This window comes from Symphalangus syndactylus, chromosome 23 (assembly GCF_028878055.3).
Source record: "Symphalangus syndactylus isolate Jambi chromosome 23, NHGRI_mSymSyn1-v2.1_pri, whole genome shotgun sequence".
In the NCBI taxonomy this organism is placed as follows: Eukaryota; Metazoa; Chordata; class Mammalia; order Primates; family Hylobatidae; genus Symphalangus; species Symphalangus syndactylus.
The window spans coordinates 39,810,133-39,833,578 of NC_072445.2; the positions used below are offsets into that span (position 1 = coordinate 39,810,133).

Here is a 23,446-nt window from a genome sequence, read left to right on the forward strand (position 1 = left end):
ATGCACCCAGGGCAGCGCTCGGCACAACTGGACCGGAGAGGCACCACCCCTGGGAGCAGGTGGCAGCGCCTGCAGCCGAGAGAACGGGTGCGCGCGCGCGCTGCGGGATGCGGCGCGGGCGGGGCGCGCGGGGACGCGGAGCGGGTAGCGCCACGGGCAGCCGGGATTGGGGGGCGGGCCCGAGTGAGCGGGCCTCAGCGCGGCAATTGGCACGCACGCGCAGACTGGTCGCGGGGCCTGGAGGCACAGAGGGGGAGCGAGAAAGAGGGGGGTGTGGAACGTATTTCCGCTCTGGCGGACAAATAATCCCGGCCAAAGAGGAGGCAAGGCCGTCCGGCCCTTTAACCGCGTGGGGGTGCTGGTGAAGAAAGGGGGGTCGGTAAGGGGGGATCCTGTTCCTTTAATTCCCTCCCCTCTTCCTCCTCCCCGAGCCCTAGCCGACGCCGCCGCCGCGCGCGCGGGGCCTGGAACACACGGCACGAGCCGCCCCCGCCCCTCCCCCCTTACGCCCACGCGGAGCCGGCCCCGCGCGCGCGCGCGCCCCGTGCACCCCCGCGCCTGCGCGCTGCCCAGGCCCTGCCCGTGTGTGGGGGGCGCTGCCGGCCCCGGGGGGGTGGGGAAAATAGGGGATAAAAAAAACAGCGCGCGGAACCGGGCCAGGTGAGAGGAGCGTGCACTCAGGGTCGTGGGGCTGGGGGGGCGTGCCACAGAGCTCTGAGCGTGGGGGCAGGGCGTGCACGGTGCGTGCAGGCGGCGGGGGGAGGACGTGAAAAGCGCGTGCAAACGTGTAAGGGGGGGCGGAGGAATGAGGCAGCCGGTAAAGGGGACGGGGTGAGAAGAGCCTGCAACCGGGGCCACTTTGGAGTCCAGAGCCCCAGGCCTCTGGCCCCCCCTTTTCTCCGTCCTTCCACCGTGGGCGCGCGGGCTCGCCCCATCCTAGCGGGCTGCTGGGCTGGGGGGTGTGGACGCCGCTGCCCCGCCCCCGAGAACCACGCCTCCCTCCTCTCAGAGGGACAGCACCTCCCCAGGGTTGGGGAAACTGAGGAAGAGATCTGAAGACCGGGAGATCGGATGCTGGGGGGCTGGGCAAGAATGGGGGCGAGGGTCCTGGAGCCTTGGCTTCGGAGAGCCAGAGACCTTTGTCTCTGACCGGTTTCCTTCCCAACCAGGGTTGCCCACCCCCGCCACAATGGCCTCTGGGGTGGAAGTCCTGCGCTTCCAGCTGCCCGGCCATGAGGCCGCTACGCTACGGAACATGAACCAGCTCCGGGCAGAGGAGCGGTTCTGCGACGTGACCATTGTGGCCGACAGCCTCAAGTTTCGAGGCCACAAGGTCATCTTGGCCGCCTGCTCACCGTTCCTGCGGGACCAGTTCCTGCTGAACCCCAGCTCGGAGCTGCAGGTCTCCCTGATGCACAGTGCACGCATCGTGGCCGACCTGCTCCTCTCCTGCTACACGGGCGCCCTGGAATTCGCTGTTAGGGACATCGTCAACTACCTTACAGCCGCCTCCTACCTGCAGATGGAGCACGTGGTGGAGAAATGCCGGAATGCTCTCAGCCAGTTCATTGAGCCCAAAATAGGCCTCAAAGAGGATGGGGTCAGTGAGGCTAGCCTTGTGAGCAGCGTCAGCGCCACCAAGTCCCTCCTCCCTCCAGCCAGGACCCCAAAGCCAGCCCCGAAGCCCCCACCCCCACCTCCTCTACCCCCTCCACTCCTGCGGCCAGTGAAGCTGGAGTTCCCACTGGATGAGGACTTGGAGCTGAAAGCCGAGGAAGAGGATGAGGATGAGGATGAGGACGTGTCTGACATCTGCATCGTCAAGGTGGAGTCGGCCCTGGAGGTGGCACACCGGCTCAAACCCCCTGGAGGCCTGGGAGGGGGTCTGGGCATTGGAGGCTCCGTGGGTGGCCACCTTGGGGAGCTGGCCCAGAGCAGCGTGCCCCCCAGCACTGTAGCCCCACCGCAGGGTGTGGTGAAGGCCTGCTATAGCCTGTCGGAGGACGCAGAAGGGGAGGGCCTGCTGTTGATTCCCGGAGGCCGGGCCAGCGTGGGGGCCACCTCGGGCCTGGTGGAAGCAGCAGCGGTGGCCATGGCTGCCCGGGGGGCGGGGGGCAGCCTGGGGGCGGGGGGCAGCCGGGGACCCCTGCCTGGGGGCTTCTCAGGTGGAAACCCCTTAAAGAACATCAAGTGCACCAAGTGCCCGGAAGTGTTCCAGGGTGTGGAGAAGCTGGTCTTCCACATGCGGGCGCAGCACTTCATCTTCATGTGCCCTCGCTGTGGCAAGCAGTTCAACCACAGCAGCAACCTCAACCGCCATATGAATGTGCATCGTGGTGTCAAGTCACACTCGTGCGGCATCTGCGGCAAGTGCTTCACACAGAAGTCCACCCTGCACGACCACCTCAACCTGCACTCGGGAGCGCGGCCCTACCGCTGCTCCTACTGCGACGTGCGCTTCGCCCACAAGCCTGCCATTAGGCGGCACCTCAAGGAGCAACACGGCAAGACCACGGCCGAGAACGTGCTGGAGGCCAGTGTGGCCGAGATCAACGTCCTCATCCGCTAGCCGCACAGGCGTGGAGGCCAGGAGGCTGGGGTCCCTGGGCTGGGTGGGAAAAGGGCTCTTTGGCCCAGGAGAATTGGGGGTGGGGTGTCTGAGGCAGAAAGGTAAGAGTGGGAGGCTAAGCAGATGCACACATCCTGAGAGAGGGAAGATGATTCCTTGGAGAGAAGACTTGCTCTTGAGAGTGCAAGAAGCTGGAGCTGGGGACAGGGTTCTTGGAGTAGGCCAGGGGAAAACGGGGGTCCCAGAGAAAGATTTCCTTCTCTTAGAGGTGCATGTATATGTGGAGGGAGGGAAAGGGGTCCTATAGAACGAGGGAAGACAAAAATGTTTTATTCCTGGCTAAGGCTGCCCAGGGGAAGGTTCTGACATTTCTCGAGATAAGAAGGGTTGGGGGGTGGGTGGGAACAGGGAGGGAATTTGGCAGGAGGACATGCTCCTGCTTAGAATAGACCTGGGGTGAGGGAGTGGTAGGGGAAAAGATTATTGAGTCCCAGAAAAGGAAGGGGGAGACGTTCTTGCATGCTGTGGAAATGAGACTGCGAGTATGAGGCTTGCTGAAATTTGAGGGAGAACAAAGTAAGACGCCAGGTAAGAGAACATGGGGTGCGCATCCTGGGTAGATATTGGGAAGTGGGGGTACGATAGCAAGAACAATGGATAGTCATGGGGGTGGGGGGTAGGGCACTTAGAAAAGAAAGAACACAAGAAGGGCTGTTGGGAGGGAGGGAGAGGAGTAGAGACATACAGTATTTTTTAAGAAAAAACATATTTTTTAGGATTTTTTCTGGAGTTTGGGGTTTTAGTTTTTCTGCTTTTGTTTTCCACAAAATAAAAAACAAACAAAAAAAAGCTTTTTTTTTCCTTTACACCCTGGCAACTGCGTGTACATGACTATCCTGCCCTAGACAGCCTCTCCCTGTGATGCTGCGTTCTTAATACCTAGAGGTCACAACTCATGCGTGTCCCTTGCCTGAAGGAGCCCAGCCTTAAACATGGGAGAGGAGTGTGACAAGTGAGCTCCTCTGGTCAGGGACTCCCCCAAGTCCCCGCCCCCAGCCCTCCACCAGTTCTGCAATCTCAACACTTAGCCAGGTACCTCACAGTACAAGTGATTGGCAGTCGTGGGGTGCACATGAACTCTATTTGAAGGACTTAGGATCAGTGCTAGGGATGAGCTACAGGTGGCCAACCTGCCCACGGAAATTGTAAGCAGGAGTCTGTTTGGTCATATTTTGTCTGGGGTAAATGGTTCATGTCTTCAGGAAAGCTAAAAAAAAAAAAAAAGCTAAGTTTGGATTAAGGTGCAGGGAAAACTACAATTCCCAGAAAGCTCTGGAATAGTTAACCGAAGAGAACTACAGTTCCCAGAAGGCCTTTAATTGGCCTCAGGTGCCCCACCTGCCTGTGTCAAATACCGCGTGTGAAATCATACAGATCTTTTCCAAACTCGACCAAAACGTAATACCTAAAGGGATGGTACCCTAAATACAGCTATCGAGTTGTCAATCTTGGTGTATATCATTTATACTTAAATTGTCCGCTGGGCTATGACCCACGGAGTACCTGACTGTGCTTATGAAGTGTTCGGCAAAAAAGGTTTACTTACTGCAGTGTCACCAGTCAGTAATGACGTTCGGGCCGCTGGGCTTACCTGGATCCCTAGTGCGTGTGGAGGTGTAACACGCCTGATATAAACAGAAGAGACATTTAGCCACAGGTTTTCAAAAGGGCACGCTGCTCCAGGGGACATGAAGCAGCATGCTAGAACCAGCCAAGAATAAAGGTGTCCTCCGCGTCCCTATCGCCCCCTTCTTGCTCGTTAGAAAGGCGAGGCCAAAACTGAGTCCGAGCTTTCTATCTGGTACCCAAAAACTAGAAAGGCAGAAAAGCAACCAGAGGCGGGAAAAGCCCAAGCAGGCCAGAGGAAATACAGCCGCTGCCGAGAGCCGGGAGGTTCAGAAGCTCCGCTTGTTACCTAAAACCAGATGGGGACAGAGACGTCACACCTGGGCCCAGGCGTGTCTCGCCCTCGGTCCCTGCAGAGCTGAGGCCAAGAATGACAGGAATTCTCCCTTGCAGCTCCCAGCTTAGGACGGTCACAGCCATCTCCGAGGCCGCTCTCAGGGGAAAATGGCCAGAAAGCATGTAGCGGCTCCTTTAAGGCTCCTCCTCGCTCGCCCTCCCTCGCCCACGTGACCCGGGGCGGCCGCGCGCCGGCTCGGCCCCCCGCGCAAGCGGCGATGGCGGCGGCGGCGGGAGCTGCAGCGGCGGCGGCCGCCGAGGTGCGGAAGGGGAGGGGGAGAGGCGGGTGCATGCCCGCGCGCGCGCCCGGGGGAAGCGCGCGCCCGTGCAATGCTCCGGGGGTGCAACGGGGCCGGGGGGCCCGGGCGGGACTTGCAGCAATCCGGGGGGCCAGCACCGGGGGCGGATGAGGGGACCAGGGGGTGGGAGGTGGGGGGAGTGGGCACGGAGGCGCGCGTGCAGCCGCCGGCTGCCCCTGAGTGGGCGGCGGGCGCCGGGGCCCCAGGAGCACGCGTGAGGGGCACGAGGGGCCGTCCACCGGGCTGGGGGGCAGCGGGTGCTGGAGGGGTTGGTGCCCGGGGTCCCCGCGGCCTGGGGGACAAAGGGGGAGCGGCGCGTGCAGCCGGGAGGAGGGGGCGGGGCCGGGGCGCGGAGGCCCCGCCCCCTCCCCCTCCTCTTCTCTCGGCCCCAGAGATGCGGGGTCTACCGAGAGGGAGGGGGTTGATGCGGGCCCGGGGTAGGGGTCGTGCGGCCCCTCCGGGCAGCCGAGGCCGCGGAAGGGGGGGGCCCCATAGAGGAAGAGGTAGGCCCCGGAGCCTACTCTCTCTTCCCAGGGCCCAGGCATCCTGGACCCCCCAACTCTCTACTGGGCTGACCAGCCCTCCTGTCCCTTGTCTCCCCTCCCAGGGGGAGGCCCCCGCTGAGATGGGGGCGCTGCTGCTGGAGAAGGAAACCAGAGCCACCGAGAGAGGTGAGTGCAGCTCAAACGGGCCCCAATTGGACCGTCACCGTCCCTAAACGCAGGATCTCCTGAGCCCTTAGCTCTGAACTTTTTCTCTTCCTCTACAGTTCATGGCTCTTTGGGGGACACCCCTCGTAGTGAAGAGACCCTGCCCAAGGCCACCCCCGACTCCGTGGCGCCTGCTGGCCCCTCATCTCCAGCCTCTGTCACTGTCACTGTTGGCGATGAGGGGGCTGACACCCCTGTAGGGGCTACACCGCTCATTGGGGATGAATCCGAAAATCTTGAGGGAGATGGGGACCTCCATGGGGGCCGGATCCTGCTGGGTGAGAGGCTGGGTAGCCTGGGGGGTGGGTGGGAAATTTCTGACTCTGCCTTCTTTCTTATATTGCCTTCTGCCTGCCTGTTTTCTAGGCCATGCTACAAAGTCATTCCCCTCTTCCCCCAGCAAGGGGGGTTCCTGTCCTAGCCGGGCCAAGATGTCAATGACAGGGGCGGGAAAATCACCTCCATCTGTCCAGAGTTTGGCTATGAGGCTGCTGAGTATGCCGGGAGCCCAGGGAGCTGCAGCAGCAGGGCCTGAACCCCCTCCAGCCACCACTAGCCCAGAGGGACAGCCCAAGGTCCACCGAGCCCGCAAAACCATGTCCAAACCAGGAAATGGACAGGTGAGTGGGATGGGAGAGATGGGATAATCAACCATAAACCTTTGGTGAGCTCTTTTACAGTTTCACTTAAGGCTTCTACTCCATTTACTCATTCACATATTTAAGCAAGGGGCTACTGTGTGTCAAATATTAGGCTGTGCTTAATCTGAACCAACAGACAGGTTCCTTTCTTCCTGCAGTTCACATTCTTGGGTGGTGAGAGTTTGATGTTAAAGAGTCAATTATATAGTTAATGTCTTAATTACTGTTATGATAATGACAAGGTAAGGGAATTTCAAACCACTCTTCCTTTCTACCTCAAAGCAAGCCCTTGGGGAACTCAACTGTCACTGCTCTATTTGTAAAGTTTTTCCTGGGAATCCCAGGAGATGAGGGCCACAGAAATAATAGAGGAGGGAAGTGACAAGGGCCCCAGAGGCCCAGAAGCTTTATGACCAAGTTCTAGGGTTCTTGGGTCACACCTATTGTTGACCTAAAGGAAAAGACTGAGGCAGACTTAACATTAAGTAGAGTATATTTGGGCAGGTTTTGAGGACAGCCTTCAGGAGCAAAGATTCAAGTTGCCCTGAAAATACACTCTGATTAGCAGCAGTTACAAGTAGGGGTTTTTTTGTTTGTTTTGTTTTGTTTTTGAAGACAGTTTCACTATGTTGCCCAGGCTGGTCTCAAACTGCTGGGCTTCAGCAATCTTCCTGCCTTGACCTCCCAAAGTGCTGGGATTACAGGTGCAAGCCACCGCAACCAGCCCACAAGTAGGTTTTTAAAGGAAAAGAAGATTGGATGACATGAAGATATTGGAAAAAAACAGGCTGACTCTGGGCACACTGCCTAGGAGTTAGCCCTGCTCTGGAAGGAGCCGCAAAAAGAAAAAAAAAAAGATAAAAATTTTTTAAAAGATTGAAAAAATAAAGGAAAAGAAGAGGCAGTTCCTAAATTGTTTACTAGTTTACATTAGGATAACAAGCTATTGATCTGCTATACATTGTTCTTTGTCTCACAGATATTAGACACATGAAGATAATGGGTGAAGCAGCACCCTAGTCAGGTACAAAATGCCTTTAAGCAGTTGCCTCCAGGCATGGGCCCTAATGTTCCATACTGACTTCTCTCTGAGCCTGATCAATTTTGCCTGCTTCACATAGCACAGATCACTGTGAGCTACCTTTCCTTTCTCACTATGATAAACATTAATTTTTATAGTTGTAGTTCATTTTGCAAAAAATAGGGAAGAAAAGGAAAATTGAATTTATAAATTAGATACAGTGAGAGATTAACAACAATAATAACATGATAGCATAATCATAACAATAGGCCGGGCGTGGCTTGCCTATAATCTCCACACTTTCAGAGGCCAAGGCCCGCAATCACTTGAGGTCAGGAGTTCGAGACCAGCCTGGAAAACATGGCCAAACCCCATCTCTAACTAAAAAATAATAATAATAAATTAGCCAGGCGTGGTGGCATGCGCCTGTAATCCCAGCTACTCGAGAGGCTGAGGCAGGAGAATTGCTTGCAGTGAGCCAAGATCACACCACTGCAGTTCAGCCTGGGCAACAGAGCGAGACTCAAAAAAAAATAAAATAGCACAATTCTAACAATATGTCACCATCACTGCTGATAAACCGGATTAAGAGGGGACTAGTGTCACGTAAAATTTACCATCTAAAAAACATTTTTAGGCCGGGCGCAGTGGCTCACACCTGTAATCCCAGCACTGTGAAGGCCGAGGCGGGAGGATCACCTGAGGTCAGGAGTTTGAGACTAGCCTGGCCAACATAGTGAAACCCTGTCTCTACTGAAAATACAAAAATTAGGCCAGGCGGGGTGGCTCACGCATGTAATCCCAGCACTTTGGGAGGCCAAGGCAGGTGGATCACCTGAGGTCAGGAGTTCGAGACCAGCCTGACGAACATGGTGAAGCCCCATCTCTATTAAAAATACAAAATTAGCCGGGCATGGTGGTACATGCCTGTAACACCCCACTACTTGGGAGGCTGAGGCAGGAGAATCGCTTGAACCCAGGAGGCGGAGGTTGAAGTTAGCCGAGATCCTGCCATTGCACTCCAGCCTGGACAGCAAAACTCCGTCTCAAAAAAAAAAAATACAAAAATTAACCGGGCATGGTGGCGTGTGCCTGTAGTTCCAGCTACTCAGGAGGCAGAGGTGAGAGAAACGCTTGAACCTGGGAGGTGGAGGCTGCAGTGAGCTGAGATCACGCCACTGCACTCCAGCGTGGGTGACAGAGTGAGACTCCATCTAAAAATTAAAAAATAAAAAACATTTTTAAGTATATAATTTAATGGTATTAAATACTTACATCATGTGCAATCATCAGTCACCATAACTCATCTTGTAAAACTGAAACTCTGTACTCATTAAAAAGTAGCTCTCCATACCCTCCATCCCCTAGCCCCTGGCAAGGACCACTGTCCTTTCTTTCTCTATAAATTTGACTAAGTACCTATCTAAGTGTAATCAAACAGTATTTATCCTTTTGTGACTGGCTTATTTCACTTAGCATAAGTGTTCAAGGTTCATCTATGTTGTAGCATGTCAGAATTTCTTTCCTTTCACCTGGGCAGCATACCAAGACCCCATCTCTAAAATAAGTTTGAAAGAATGTTTCAAAGGCCAGGCCCAGTGACACACACCTGTAATCCCGTACTTTCTGGGGAGAATCACTTGACACCAGGAGTTCAAGACCAGCCTGGGCAACATGGCAAGACCTCTTCTCCACCAAAAAAAAAAATTAAGAAGACATTAGTTAGGCATTGTGACATGTGCCTGTAATTCCAGCTTCCCAGGAAGCTGAGACAGGAGGATGGCTTGAGCCCAGTTCGAGGCTAAAGTGAGCCATAGTTATGCCACTGCACTCCAGCCTGGGTAACAGAATGAGACCTTATCTCTTAAAAAAAGTATATCTTTCCTTTTTATGGCTGAATGTTATTCCATTGTGTATAAATGCCACATTTTGCTTATCCGTTCATCTGTCAGTGGCACTTGGGTTGCTTCCGCACCTCAGCTGTTGTGAATAGTCCTGCTGTGTACATGGCCACATATAAAAGGTCTTTTAACTTTGTTAAGCTTTGTTTTCTCATCTGTAAAATGGAAAAGGGCCTGCTCCGCATCGTTGCAGAGATACGTGTTAGTGTGCTTGACACTCTTCCTCTGAGGAAATAGCACCCATGGTTGCCAGTTTGTGGCTACTGGAGCCTCACATGGCATTTGGAGGTGTGGCTCACTATCCCACCCCCACCTGGGGCTCCAGGTAAAACTGTAGGTGCTCTCTGACCCTCAGTTTGCTCCTTCTCGGCCCACAGCCCCCGGTCCCTGAGAAGCGGCCCCCTGAAGTACAGCATTTCCGCATGAGTGACGATGTCCACTCACTGGGAAAGGTCACCTCAGGTCAGTCCCATCCCACACCCCCAGTGGCTTGATGTGGCCTGTTCTGAAGGTTTCAGTGATAGGCCCCACACCATTCTCTCTCTTCTTCCAGATGTGGCCAAAAGGAGGAAGCTGAACTCAGGAGGTGGCCTGGTAAGCAGCAGAGGTGGAGCCTCTACCGCTGGGGGGCTGCTCTGAGGGAGGCTCAGAGGTGGGGCTGCATCCCATCCTCAATAGAAATGAGCAGGGTGTCAGTGGCCTCAATTTTTCTGATCTTTTTCTAGTCGGAGGAGTTAGGTTCTGCCCGGCGTTCAGGAGAAGTGACCCTGGCGAAAGGGGACCCCGGGTCCCTGGAGGAGTGGGAGACGGTCGTGGGTGATGACTTCAGTCTCTACTATGATTCCTACTCTGTGGATGAGCGAGTGGACTCCGACAGCAAGGTGAGGCAGAGCTGGTCCGCCCTCCCCGCCGGTGCTCCGCCAGGGCCGGGGCTCACTGTCCAGTCCTCCTTGTTCCCTGTTTTTCTCCTTTCTGTCCTTTTTGTCTTCTGAATATCCACTAAGTCGTTGCCCCGTGCTGTCTGTAACTCCTTTTTTTTTTGGGGGGAGACAGAATCTTGCTCTGTCTCCCAGGCTGAAGTGCAATATCACAATCTGGGCTCACTGCAACTTCTGTCTCCAGGGTTAAAGCGGTTCTCCTGCCTCAGCCACCAGAGTAGCTGGGATTACAGGCGCCCGCCACCACGCCCGGCTAATTTTTGTATTTTTAGTAGAGACGGGGTTTCCCCATGTTGGCCAGGCTGGTCTCTAACTCCTGACCTTAGTTGATCCACCCACCTCGGCCTCCCAAAGTGCTGGGATTATAGGCGTGAGCCCCCTCGCCCAGCTGTAACTCATTTTCAATGTATATTCTGCCCATTTCATCCACAAAGGTCGCCACCACCTTGCACATTGGATTTAGTATTCTTTTTTTTTAATCAGCTAATGAAATGACCATTTAACAGACATGTACTGTTTAAAATAAGAAAACAAAAAAAGAAATGACCAGAAAGCACTTTTTTAAAACATACATTATGCTGTTTATATAAAATTCAAAAGCATTCCATTGTCATTTATTTGCTTATTCCATTGCTCTTTGTCTGGTTTTATCTTATATGTTTGCCTACATAGTAGAATGTTTAGTCTCTCTGGTTTTGCCTTTTATTTAATGTTTTATCATGAAAACTTGCAAGCATAATCAAAAGAGTAGAATAGGGAACCCCCATGTACCCATCACACAGCTCCAGCCATTATCAGTACACAGCCCATCTTGACCCATCTTGTACATCTCCCAGCACACACACCTACTAGGTTATTTTAAAGCAAATCCCACACCTCATCATTTTACCTAAACATATTTCCATATAGATCTGTAAATATAAGGCCTCTTTTTGTCGTTCAGCATCACTATACTACTGTTTTCACACCTAAAAAAACTTACCGATTTCTTAATACCATCAAATATCCTGTCGGTCTTCACATTTCCTCAGCTCTCATAAATGGTTTTTGTCAAGATCTAAATGAGGCCCACACTTTGATTTGATTAACATTTGTCTTAAGTCAGCCGGGCGCGGTGGCTCGCGCCTGTAATCCCAGCACTTTGGGAGGCCAAGGCGGGCAGATCACGTGAGGTGGGGAGTTCGAGACCAGCCTGATCAACGTGGAGAAACCCCATCTCTACTGAAAAAAATACAAAATTAGCTGGGCGTGGTTGTGCATGCGTGTAATCCCAGCCACTTGGGAGGCTGAGGCAGAAGAATCGCTTGAACCTGGGAGGCGGAGGTTGCAGTGAGCCGAGATCATGCCATTGCACTCCAGCCTGGGCAAGAAGAGCGAAACTCCGTCTCAAAAAAAAAAAAAAAAAAAAAGTTTGTCTTAGGTCTGTCTTGGTATTTTAGGTTTCTCCATCTTCTTTTTGTTTGTTTGTTTTTGTTTTTTGAGATGGAGTCTCACACTGTCGCCCAGGCTGGAGTGCAATGGCATGATCTCGGCTCACTGCAAGCTCCACCTCCTGAGTTCAAGCAATTCTCCTGCCTCAGTCTCCCAAGTAGCTGGGATTACAGGCACCCACCACCAAGCCCAGCTAATTTTTTGTATTTTTAGTAGAGATGGGGTTTCCCCATGTTGGCCAGGCTGGTCTCAAACTCCTGATCTTGTGATCTGCCCACCTCGGCCTCCCAAAGCGCTAGGATTACAGGCGTGAGCCACCACACCTGGCCTGATTTCCCCATCTTCTAAAAAAATTTTTTTGGCCCGGGCGTGGTGACTCACACCTGTAATCCCAGCACTTTGGGAGACAGGTGTATCACCTGAGGTCAGGAGTTTGAGACCAGCCTGGCCAACATGGTGAAAACCCATCTCTAATAAAAATACAAAAATTAGCTGGGTGTGGTGGCGGGCACCTGTAATCCCAGCTACTCAGGAGGCTGAGGCAAGAGAATTGCTTGAACCCAGGAGGTGGAGGTTGCAGTGAGCTGAGATCACACCATTTAACTGCAGCCTGGGCAACGAGAGCAAAACTCAATAAATAAATAAATAAATAAATAAATAAATAAATAAGAAAGATTTTTTTTCTTGCCATTTATTTGTCAAAGAAACCAGGTCAGTTGTCCTACAGAATGTTTCCCATTTAGGAGTTGGCTGATTGGGTGGAGATTGACGTATCCTCTCTGCCCATATTTCTTGTAAACTGATAGATCTAGAGGCGGAATCAGCTTCAGGTGCCAAGAAGACTTGACAGTGGGTGCAAGTGCTTCTGGCCACATCACATCAGGATGCATGGAACATCTAATCTGGTCATTTTTCTTGTTAGTGATAAGATTGACCAGTGGGTTCAGGTGATGTCAGCCTGAACCTTTCATATAAAGTTTCTCATGAGCTTTGTGTCTAGTGTTTTTAGCAACCATTGGTGGTCTTGCCTGTTTATGAACATCATGAAAGGGGTATCAAACTATGTTTATCTTCTGGTACTTGCTTTTTGTTTTTTAACTTAATATCACATTACCAAGATCTGTGCACATTGCTGTCTGTAACTTTTTCACTGCTGTGTAATACTCCATGCACCCTCTCTTTATGTGGCCCTTTGTCTCCTATCCTACCCACACTTATCCCCAGCAGCCATCCATGGGTAGTGGCGGGGGGCAATGGTGGTGATGGTTTTCTTTATCCACCTCATTGTCTGAGTCCTGGGGGTTGGATATGTCCTGTTCTGCCTCTCCCAGTCTGAAGTTGAAGCTCTAACTGAACAACTAAGTGAAGAGGAGGAGGAAGAAGAGGAGGAAGAAGAGGAGGAGGAAGAAGAGGAGGAAGAGGAAGAAGAAGAGGAAGATGAGGAGTCAGGGAATCAGTCAGATAGAGTAAGAGACGGAGGCTGATATCTCCAGAGGAGTGGGAGACTGTGGGGCTGGAGGTCTGGTCCTGAAGGTGTTGGGGGCGCCTCTGGGGGTGAGGGTTCCTAACTCCTCCTGCTCCCGCTTCCCAGAGTGGTTCCAGTGGCCGGCGCAAGGCCAAGAAGAAATGGCGAAAAGACAGCCCGTGGGTGAAGCCATCTCGGAAACGGCGCAAGCGGGAGCCTCCGCGGGCCAAGGAGCCACGAGGTGAGGATGCTCTGCTGCTTTTGAGTGCCCTCCTCCAGCCCCCACCCGGCCCCCCAGAGTGTGTGCACGCACACACACGCTCTCGCATGTCCACCTGCATGTACCCACGCGTCCAGGCACCTGTGAGCTCGCACTCTCACTCTCTCTGTCTCTGTGTCAGGAGTGAATGGTGTGGGCTCCTCAGGCCCCAGTGAGTACATGGAGGTCCCTCTGGGGTCCCTGGAGCTGCCCAGCGAGGGGACCCTCTCCCCCAACCACGCTGGTAATTGCCAATTGCCGGGACAGGGAGCCACTAGGGGGCGACCTCAGGGCAGGCGGGAAAGGGAAGGAGGGGAACCACGCCAGAGCCGGGGTGTCCATGGCCAGGCTTTAGAGGTTCTGGGGCATGGGAGGGTGAGGTAGGGAGGAAGTGAGAGGACCCACCGGGGTCCCAGTGGGTGAGGTGCAGGGCCTCCCTCAGCTCCTCTTTTCCTCCATCCAAGGGGTGTCCAATGACACATCTTCGCTGGAGACAGAGCGAGGGTTTGAGGAGTTGCCCCTGTGCAGCTGCCGCATGGAGGCACCCAAGATCGACCGCATCAGCGAGAGGGCGGGGCACAAGTGCATGGCCACCGAGAGTGTGGACGGAGAGGTGGGGCCGTGGGCTGGGGGGAGAGGTGCCAGGGCGTCCAGTCCCAGGCCCCAGCCTCACCCTCTCTTCTCACCCATCCTCACTGCGCACAGCTGTCAGGCTGCAATGCCGCCATCCTCAAGCGGGAGACCATGAGGCCATCCAGCCGCGTGGCCCTGATGGTGCTCTGTGAGACCCACCGCGCCCGCATGGTCAAACACCACTGCTGCCCGGGCTGCGGCTACTTCTGCACAGCGGTGAGTGACCAGTGGGGCAGACAGCATGCCCCGTGGCAGAGGGGGCCCCAGTAACCTGACCATGTCGTTTCCCTGCTCCCAGGGCACCTTCCTGGAGTGCCACCCTGACTTCCGTGTGGCCCACCGCTTCCACAAGGCCTGTGTGTCTCAGCTGAATGGGATGGTCTTCTGTCCCCACTGTGGGGAGGATGCTTCTGAAGCTCAAGAGGTGACCATCCCTCGGGGTGACGGGGTGACCCCGCCGGCCGGCACTGCAGCTCCTGCACCCCCACCCCTGTCCCAGGATGCCCCCGGGAGAGCAGACACTTCTCAGCCCAGGTACTGGCCTCCCGCTTCTGTACTGTGTGTTCCCTACCCCACCCCTGTTGCTCCTGGACATGAGCTCCTTCTTCCACAGTGCCCGGATGCGAGGGCATGGGGAGCCCCGGCGCCCGCCCTGCGATCCCCTGGCTGACACCATCGACAGCTCAGGGCCCTCCCTGACCCTGCCCAATGGGGGCTGCCTTTCAGCCGTGGGGCTGCCACTGGGGCCAGGCCGGGAGGCCCTGGAAAAGGCCCTGGTCATCCAGGAGTCAGAGAGGTGAGTGGGGAATTGCTCAGGCACAGCAACTGGGGCTGAGGCCAGAGGAGTGGTGTCGAAGCTGATGCTGGAATCTGAGGCGCTCCCCTTCTCTCCTCACTCCCGTGCTCCCTTGGCAGGCGGAAGAAGCTCCGTTTCCACCCTCGGCAGTTGTACCTGTCCGTGAAGCAGGGCGAGCTGCAGAAGGTGATCCTGATGCTGTGTGAGTGCCACCCATTCCTTCAGCAGACCTTGACCAGGCTCCATGTATATACCAGGCACTGGGCACAGGGCCAGGAGTACAGTCGTGAAGGATACAGTCCTTGCCCTGAAGGACTTAGTGTAGTGGGGAAAAGACATATGTAACCCGTGATGATGCGGATGGTGGTGACTCATAGGTGCTGGGTCCTATTCTGAGTGCTTATACGTGTTAGCCTCGGCTTGCACAGAGAGGTTAGGGACCTCGCACAGTGCACAGTGGTACTGAGAAGCAAGGCAGGGTTTGAATTCAGGCAGAGCTGATGCCTTTGACTCCTTATTCTGATAAATGCTGTGGTGGAGGCAAGCTCAGAGAATGCCAGGAGGGGCCCTGACCCAGCTTGGGGCCCTGAGAAGCCTCCCTGAAAGAAGTGCCACCTGCCCCCTAGCTTGCTTACCACTTGTCCCTCCCTCTCCCGGTGTGGCGGGCTCTCCCCGCAGTGGACAACCTGGACCCCAACTTCCAGAGCGACCAGCAGAGCAAGCGCACACCCCTGCATGCAGCCGCCCAGAAGGGCTCCGTGGAGATCTGCCATGTGCTGCTGCAGGTCAGCACGGGCCCGGCCCCATGCCTCATTCACCAGGCCCTTAGGCCCCTCCCCTGCCCCATGCCTCCCTGGTGCCAGCCCTCCTGCCCCCTCACAGGCTGGAGCCAACATAAATGCAGTGGACAAACAGCAGCGGACGCCACTGATGGAGGCCGTGGTGAACAACCACCTGGAGGTGGCCCGTTACATGGTGCAGCGTGGTGGCTGTGTCTATAGCAAGGTGTGCGCGCAGGCAGCAGGGCGTGGCCCCCGGAGTCAGGGACCAGGTTTGGGGTGCCAGCCGGAGGCTCATTTGCCCATGTCTCCCTCAGGAGGAGGACGGCTCCACCTGCCTCCACCACGCAGCCAAAATCGGGAACTTGGAGATGGTCAGCCTGCTGCTGAGCACAGGACAGGTGGACGTCAACGCCCAGGTCAGCGGCCCACCCAGCCCAGCCCCTCCAGGTCCCTGGTGCCTGGGTTCCTTGGCTCAGCCTCAGGCTTTGGGCCCCGTTTCCTACATCTGACCTCACACTGCTCGTGTCTGCCCCCATTGCTTTCTTCTTCCTCATTTGTATTTCTCTTCATTCTTTTCTTTCTCCTGTTTCTTTATCAAGTTTGAGAATAATCAGTTCCTGTCTTAATCTCTGAAAGTGTCCAGTGAGGCTTTTTATTGACTCTTGGGTTGTCATACATTGGATGTGTTTTAGTCATTTATTGGTATTCTTCTCAGTCTTTGAATTATTCCATCATTGTCCAGGAGAAGCCCCTTCAGGAGGCCCCTGTGGCTGTGACATGACCCAGTGGCCCAGTGGCCTTTGAGAGCCTCCTGACCTTTCAGCACATTTCCTGCCCCCGACTCAGAATCCACCATTTCTCTAAGAAACTCTGCTTCCTTTATGGGAAACTTTTTTTTTTTTTTTTTTTGAGATAGAGTCTCGCTCTGTCGCCCAGGCTGGAGTGCAGTGGCGTGATCGTGGCTTACTGCAAGCTCCACCTCCCAGGTTCACGCCATTCTCCTGCCTCAGCCTCCCGAGTAGCTGGGATTACAGGTGCCCACCACCACGCCCGGCTAATTTTTGTATTTTTAGTAGAGACGGGGTTTCACCATATTGGCCAGGCTGATCTTGAACTCCTGACCTCGTGAGCTACCGTGCCCGGCCAGAAGCATTTTTTTAGAGAATACAATCTATGTTCCTAGGAGTGTTTATTGTTACTGGGTTGTCGCTGCTTCTAGGACTTTTGAGTGGGCAGACTTAGGAAATTTTTGTTTGTTTGTTTTTTCTTTTAAGAGAGGGTCTTGCTATGTCACCCAGGCTGAAGTACAGTAGCAGTTCACAGATAGTCATAGCTCACCGCAGCCTCAAAATCCTGGGCTTAAGCGACCCTCCCATCTCAGTCACATGAGTAGCTGGGACTGCAGGCACGTGCCTCCATGACCAGCTCCTGGCTGTATTTTTCGGAAAGAGAACAGTTACTCACTTTATTTTCTCTCTGGCATCAGGCAGTAGACACTACTAGTCCCATTTTTTAGATGAAGGAACTGTGACTCAGAGACGTTAAGTGACTTACCCAGGGTCCCACAGCTTGTGAATGGTGGAGCTGGGATTCACACACACAGCCAGTCTTGACCATTTGCTGCTTTGGTGAGCAGGGCCAGCTGCCCCCACCCTCACTCCCTTCCCACCCACAGGACAGTGGGGGGTGGACGCCCATCATCTGGGCTGCAGAGCACAAGCACATCGAGGTGATCCGAATGCTACTGACGCGGGGCGCCGACGTCACCCTCACTGACAACGTGAGTGAGAGTTTGGTTGAGGTAGGGCAGCCCCAGGCCCCTGAGCAAGGTGGAGGCTGGATTCAGGGGCCCAGCTGCCTGCACCTCATCTGTTCCCCTCCTACCTCCACAGGAGGAAAACATCTGCCTGCACTGGGCCTCCTTCACAGGCAGCGCCGCCATCGCCGAAGTCCTTCTGAATGCACGCTGCGACCTCCATGCTGTCAACTACCACGGGGACACCCCCCTGCACATCGCAGCTCGGGAGAGCTACCATGACTGCGTGCTGTGAGCCCCTGCCCCGCCCTTGATGCCCCTGCCCCCACTTCTTGCAGCCTCAGACCCCACATTGGGCATCCTGTCCCCTCTTCAGGTTATTCCTGTCACGTGGGGCCAATCCTGAGCTGCGTAACAAGGAGGGGGACACAGCATGGGACCTGACTCCCGAGCGCTCCGACGTGTGGTTTGCGCTTCAACTCAACCGCAAGCTCCGACTTGGGGTGGGAAATCGGGCCATCCGCACAGAGAAGATCATCTGCCGGTGAGCCCTGGGCCCCTCTCTGCACCCAAGACCACCTTCTTCCCAACCCATACCCTCCCCAGGCTCCGTTGCATCCTCACAACATTCCCCAACCCCTCCCCATGCACCACTGAATCCCCAGAACCATCCACAGGCCCCCTCCCCAGTAGGGTTGCCAGATATAGCAAATAAAAATAGAAGACACCCAGTTAAACTGGAATTTCAAATGCACGGATGCATACTTTTTTAGTGCGAGAATGCCCTGTGTAATTTTTGGGACATAGTGCACTAAAAAGCTATTTCTTATTTATCTAAAATTCTATGTTAACTGGCTGTCCTGCATCTTACCTGGCAAACTTACTCCCCTGCCCCCAGCCCCAGGAACCTCCCCAACTCTCTTCCTTGTACCTGGAGTAGCTCCTCACCCCCTTTTCCAGCCTCCCAGCCCCTTCTTCCCATCTTCTGCAGGGACGTGGCTCGGGGCTATGAGAACGTGCCCATTCCCTGTGTCAACGGTGTGGATGGGGAGCCCTGCCCCGAGGATTACAAGTACATCTCGGAGAACTGCGAGACGTCCACCATGAACATTGACCGCAACATCACCCACCTGCAGGTGAGTAGGGGGCCCGGGGCCTCCCCAAAAGGACACCAAGAGCTGCCAAGTACAGTTAGACAAGCTTCAAACCAACAAAGGCACCTGGCCAAGGAAGGGTTGGCTGAAAGGGAGCCCTGGTATGGGGTCGCATCCACCCCAGGGGAGGGATCCTTTTCCTAGGTCACAGCAAGGTATCATATGAGCTCCCAGTAGCCCTGGGGACACCATCATACTGATTACCCGCCACCCTAGGACCATCACCACCCATTGTTGTAACACATGGACCCCACAGAAAGGACAGTGGTGGCCGGGCGTGGTGGCTCATGCCTGTAATCCCAGCATTTTGGGAGGCCGAGGTGGGCAGATCACAAAGTCAGGAGATCGAGACCATCCTGGCTAACACAGTGAAACCCCGTCTCTACTAAAAATACAAAAAAATTAGCCGGGTGAGGTGGCGGGCGCCTGTAGTCCCAGCTCCTCGGGAAGCTGAGGCAAGAGAATGGCGTGAACCCCAGGGGGCGGAGCTTGCAGTGAGCCGAGATTGTGCCACTGCACTCTAGCCTGGGCAACAGCGAGACTCTGTCTCAAAAAAAAAAAAAAAAAAAGACAGTGGTTATGGGGTCAGGGGGCACCAAGAGTAGAGGGGCCCAGACCGATCATGGGGTTGAGCTGACCCCTGCCTCCTCTCCCCAGCACTGCACGTGTGTGGACGACTGCTCCAGCTCCAACTGCCTGTGCGGCCAGCTCAGCATCCGGTGTTGGTATGACAAGGTGCGTGCCCCTTGCCTTGGCCACAGACACCTGGCCCCTCCTTCAGAGGAACCAGCCTCCAATAGGCCAGCTCCCTGGGACCTTGTCCCTCACCTCCTGCGTGGTGGGGGAAGTGACTGAGAGGACTGGGCAAGGCCTGGGAATCCTGGGACAGCGATGGGCATGTGCCCAGGTCTATGCAAACCAGGGATGATGCTCCTGCATTTCCCGCTCTCGAATCTCAGAGTCTGTGTGACCTCCCCAACCCTAACTTCCCTGTCTCTGAGTTGGGTTCGGCAGTGGATTTTTCTGTAGAGTCTTGGAGTTCCTGGGCGGGCAGCTGAGGTGGCGCCCACAGAGAAACCACTGTCCTCCCCTCCGCACCCTAGGATGGGCGATTGCTCCAGGAATTTAACAAGATTGAGCCCCCGCTGATTTTCGAGTGTAACCAGGCGTGCTCATGCTGGAGAAACTGCAAGAACCGGGTTGTACAGAGTGGCATCAAGTGAGGCCCTGCTCCACAGCCCATCCTCTCCCCACCTCACCCTTTCCTCACTGCCCCTGGGGCTTTTCCAGGGCCTCCACCCAACAGCGCCCTCTCTCCTACCCCCAGGGTGCGGCTACAGCTCTACCGAACAGCCAAGATGGGCTGGGGGGTCCGCGCCCTGCAGACCATCCCACAGGGGACCTTCATCTGCGAGTAAGTCACCGAGAGCACCTTAACACCTGGTGGGATATATGGCCACTGCTGACTGCCAGGCCTCCCTCTCAGCCCTCTGCCCTGATGAGTCACATGTCTCCATCTGGCCACTCTCCAGCCAGCCTCCTCTGACCCCTATTCCTGCAGCTGAGCAGCCAGCCTCCTCTGACCCCCATCCCCACAGCTGAGAATGGCACCTGCCTCCACTCTGCCCAGACCTCAGAGCTGCTCTTCCTGCCCCTCCACCCGCTCCTCGCCCTTCCTAGCTGGAGAAAGTGCCAGTTTGGGAGACAAACAGACTTGGGTTTAAGCCCCTCTCTGCTTCTGGATGTCCTTGGCCAAGTTACTTAACCTCTTTGAGCCTTATTTTTCTTGTCTGTAGAATGGAGGTGATAATAGCTACCTATCTGTCCACCTCCTCAGGGGCCTGTCCCTCTCTATCAGTTCTTTCTCTGCTCAGCATCTGTAATCTCCCCCTTTCTCTTGGCTCCCATCCCACAACCCTCAATCTTACCTTGGTCTCCTTTGGCCCTTATTTTTTTATTTTATTTTATTTATTTTTTGAGACAGAGTTTCACTCTTGTTGCCCAAGCTGGAGTGCAATGGCACAATCTTGGCTCACTGCAGTCTCCACCTCCCAGGTTCAAGCGATTCTCCTGCTTCAGCCTCCCAAGTAGCTGGGATTATAGGCACGCACCACCACACCCGGCTAATTTTTTGTATTTTTAGTAGAAACGGGGTTTCACCATGTTAGCCAAGCTGGTCTCGAACTCCTGACCTCAGATGATCCGCCCACCTCGGCCTCCCAAAGTGCTGGGATTACAGGCGTGAGCCACCGCGCCTGACCATTCTTTGGCCTTTAAAAAAGATAGTCCTTAGGCCGGGCGTGGTGGCTCACGCTTGTAATCTCAGCACTTTGGGAGGCCAAGGCGGGCGGATCACAAGGTCAGGAGATCGAGACCACGGTGAAACCCCATCTCTACTAAAAATACAAAAAATTAGCCGGGCGTGGTGGCGGGCACCTGTAGTCCCAGCTACTCGGAGAGGCTTAGGCAGGAGAATGGCGTGAACCTGGGAGGCGGAGCTTGCAGTGAGCCGAGATTGCGCCACTGCACTCCAGCCTGGGCGACAGAGCAAGACTCCGTCTCAAAAAAAAAAAAAAGATAGTCCTCTAACCATACTTGCCTGTTCAAGAGACCATCCAGTTTCTCTCCATCATGTCATCTCAACTTCTCTGGCAAGCAGCCCCTTCCTGCTGGGCCTCCGTTTCCCCACCATCCACTCACTGCCTGTCCCTGCCAAAATCGGCCTTTGCCCTTCCTGCTCTGCTGAAGCTGTCTCTTGACATTCACTTCCCACCCACGTCCTCTCTGTGTGTCTGAATCTCCCGTGTCTGCTCACCCTCCTTAGATAGCTGGCTCCTCTCCTCCCTCTGGTGTCCAGATATGTGTGGGTGCGCTTGCCCCGAATCATGCCTTGAGTTCCTTGCCACTTCTGTACCTCTGGCTCTTCCTGCAGTCCTGGCCCCTCTCTTGTTCCATATCGCCCCTTCTTGCTGGGTGGCTCCTAGTATACAAACCTCTCTGTGTCCAAACCCGAACTTCCCCACCCAGGCCAACTGCCCCTACACACTAATCCCCTTAACCACAGAGCTTGTCGTCTGTCTGTATGCTGACTGAAGGCTCCCTCTGTCAAGGCTGGAATGCTGCCCTTCCACTTGCCCACCACTGCTGCTCCAGGCCTTCCCTTCCCCACACCTGCCAGCCCTGCCTGTTCCAGATTCCACGGGCTTGTGAGGAGAGATGGGGCCTGGAGGCACCTCCTAGGAGCCCACACTCACCTTCAGAACCATGGATTCCTGTCCCACAGGTATGTCGGGGAGCTGATCTCTGATGCCGAGGCTGATGTGAGAGAAGATGATTCTTACCTCTTCGACTTAGACAACAAGGTGAGCAGGAGACCCTCCTTACCCTGCTGCTCCCCAGGGCTGGCTTTCAGGAGCCTCTGGGAAGTCAGCAAATGGAAACCTGGGGAGGAGGGACTGGGGAAGTCAGCGGGTGGGGAGGGCAATCAGGCAAGCAGGGTCAGGGGAGATGTGAAGAGTGCCATCCCCCTGCCCCAGGATGGAGAGGTGTACTGCATTGATGCCCGTTACTATGGCAACATCAGCCGCTTCATCAACCACCTGTGTGACCCCAACATCATTCCCGTCCGGGTCTTCATGCTGCACCAAGACCTGCGATTTCCACGCATCGCCTTCTTTAGTTCCCGAGACATCCGGACTGGGGAGGAGCTAGGGTGAGACTCTAGGGGCCTCTAGGGGCTCTGCCAGGGGGTGGGAGACGCAGCAAACCTGGGACCTGAAGGCTGGCAGGTACCTGGTGTCCAGGCATGGAGTAGTGCAGAGCTTCTCAGATTTCAGTGTACATAAGTATTTCCTGGAGGACTTGGTGAAACAGTCCTGCGCCTCCCAGAGAGATTCTGAATCAGTAGGCTTGCGATGGGGCCCAGGATTCTGCATTTCCAACAAGTCCCCAGGCAATGCTGATGCTGCAAGTCCATAGAACATACAAGGGGCTCAGATCCCATCTGGAGAAGATAGGTTGGGTGCCGGGTCCCTCTCAGGGAGCAGGATCCACAGGGTCTTCAGGGTGGGCTCTTGGTGGCTGGGTCCAGGTCCCACAAGTTCCTGTTTTCCTCTGACAGGTTTGACTATGGCGACCGCTTCTGGGACATCAAAAGCAAATATTTCACCTGCCAGTGTGGCTCTGAGAAGTGCAAGCACTCAGCCGAAGCCATTGCCCTGGAGCAGAGCCGTCTGGCCCGCCTGGACCCACACCCTGAGCTGCTGCCCGAGCTCAGCTCCCTGCCCCCTGTCAACACATGAGAACGGACCACACCCTCCCTCCCCAGCATGGATGGCCACAGCTCAGCCGCCTCCTCTGCCACCAGCTGCTCGCAGCCCATGCCTGGGGGTGCTGCCATCTTCTGTCCCCACCACCCTTTCACACATTCCTGACCAGAGATCCCAGCCAGGCCCTGGAGGTCTGACAGCCCCTCCCTCCCAGAGCTGGTTCCTCCCTGGGAGGGCAACTTCAGGGCTGGCCACCCCCCTGTTACCCACCCTCAGTTGAAGTTTGATGAATTGAAGTTGGGCCTCTATGCCAACTGGTTCCTTTTGTTCTCAATAAATGTTGGGTTTGGTAATAAACTGCAATTTTTGTGTTGGGGTGGGGAGAAAGCATACTCGGCTAGAGGGAATGTGGGTCCAAGGGCCAGAATAGGATGGGAAGCAGGCTGGACAGGTGTGGCTGGTATGACGGCTGCCCAGTGCGGGGCAGTGAGGTGGGGGGCCACTATGAAGATCCAGTTTTCCCAGGCGCGGTGGCTAACACCTATAATCCCAGCACTTTGGGAGGCTGAAGCAGGGGAATCACCTGAGGTCAGGAGTTCAAGACCAGCCTGGCCAACATGGTGAAACCCCATCTCTACTCAAAATCAAAAAAATTTGCTGGGCGTGGTGGCAGGCACCCGTAATCCTGGCTACTCGAGAGGCTGAGGCAGGAGAACCGCTTGAACCCAGGAGGCGGAGGTTGCAGTGAGCCAAGATTGAGCCACTGCACTCCAGCCTGGGCAACAAGAGCGAAACTCCGTC

The 23,446-nt window shown here is 55.1% G+C and overlaps 2 protein-coding genes across 17 annotated transcripts; both read left to right on the forward strand.

Moving 5' to 3' along the window:
- Window positions 1–260: 260 nt before the first annotated feature.
- ZBTB12 (zinc finger and BTB domain containing 12) lies at window positions 261–2,970 on the forward strand. Of its 4 annotated transcripts, none has more exons than XM_055264832.2 (2): window positions 261–379; window positions 1,170–2,970. In XM_055264832.2, the coding sequence occupies exon 2, from the start codon at window positions 1,190–1,192 to the stop codon at window positions 2,567–2,569; it is 1,380 nt and encodes a 459-aa protein (XP_055120807.1). In that variant the 5' UTR covers window positions 261–379; window positions 1,170–1,189; the 3' UTR covers window positions 2,570–2,970. The 4 variants fall into 4 exon arrangements, with proteins under 4 accessions (XP_055120807.1, XP_063489286.1, XP_055120806.1 ...); XM_063633216.1 differs by having other exon boundaries at window positions 261–375; XM_055264831.2 differs by having other exon boundaries at window positions 261–660; window positions 1,170–2,969.
- Window positions 2,971–3,825: 855 nt separating this feature from the next.
- On the forward strand, window positions 3,826–23,002 carry EHMT2 (euchromatic histone lysine methyltransferase 2). 13 transcript variants are annotated; one of them, XM_063633197.1, is made up of 28 exons: window positions 3,826–4,851; window positions 5,498–5,561; window positions 5,660–5,878; window positions 5,967–6,220; window positions 9,541–9,625; window positions 9,717–9,757; window positions 9,889–10,044; window positions 12,864–12,998; window positions 13,124–13,238; window positions 13,399–13,500; window positions 13,721–13,869; window positions 13,962–14,105; window positions 14,188–14,423; window positions 14,503–14,685; window positions 14,805–14,887; window positions 15,364–15,470; window positions 15,568–15,690; window positions 15,782–15,883; window positions 17,104–17,247; window positions 17,360–17,514; window positions 17,600–17,767; window positions 18,215–18,359; window positions 19,035–19,112; window positions 19,481–19,596; window positions 19,705–19,791; window positions 21,661–21,739; window positions 21,914–22,089; window positions 22,498–23,002. In XM_063633197.1, exons 1-28 carry the CDS (start codon window positions 4,810–4,812, stop codon window positions 22,676–22,678), a joined length of 3,669 nt encoding a protein of 1,222 aa, XP_063489267.1. In that variant the 5' UTR covers window positions 3,826–4,809; the 3' UTR covers window positions 22,679–23,002. The 13 variants fall into 13 exon arrangements, with proteins under 13 accessions (XP_063489267.1, XP_055120790.1, XP_055120791.1 ...); XM_055264815.2 differs by having other exon boundaries at window positions 17,143–17,268; XM_055264816.2 differs by having other exon boundaries at window positions 17,143–17,247.
- Window positions 23,003–23,446: the final 444 nt, after the last annotated feature.

What these genes read in the sequence shown, in the direction of transcription:
- ZBTB12 (XM_055264832.2), top strand. Translation starts at nt 1,190, where the DNA reads ATGGCCTCTGGGGTGGAAGTCCTGCGCTTCCAGCTGCCCGGCCATGAG.
- EHMT2 (XM_055264812.2), top strand. Translation starts at nt 4,922, where the DNA reads ATGCTCCGGGGGTGCAACGGGGCCGGGGGGCCCGGGCGGGACTTGCAG. An exon ending in GTCATCCAGGAGTCAGAGAG is followed by an intron (nt 14,686 to 14,804) that starts GTGAGTGGGGAA and finishes CTCCCTTGGCAG; the next exon opens with GCGGAAGAAGCTCCGTTTCC. An exon ending in GCAACATCACCCACCTGCAG is followed by an intron (nt 18,360 to 19,034) that starts GTGAGTAGGGGG and finishes TCCTCTCCCCAG; the next exon opens with CACTGCACGTGTGTGGACGA.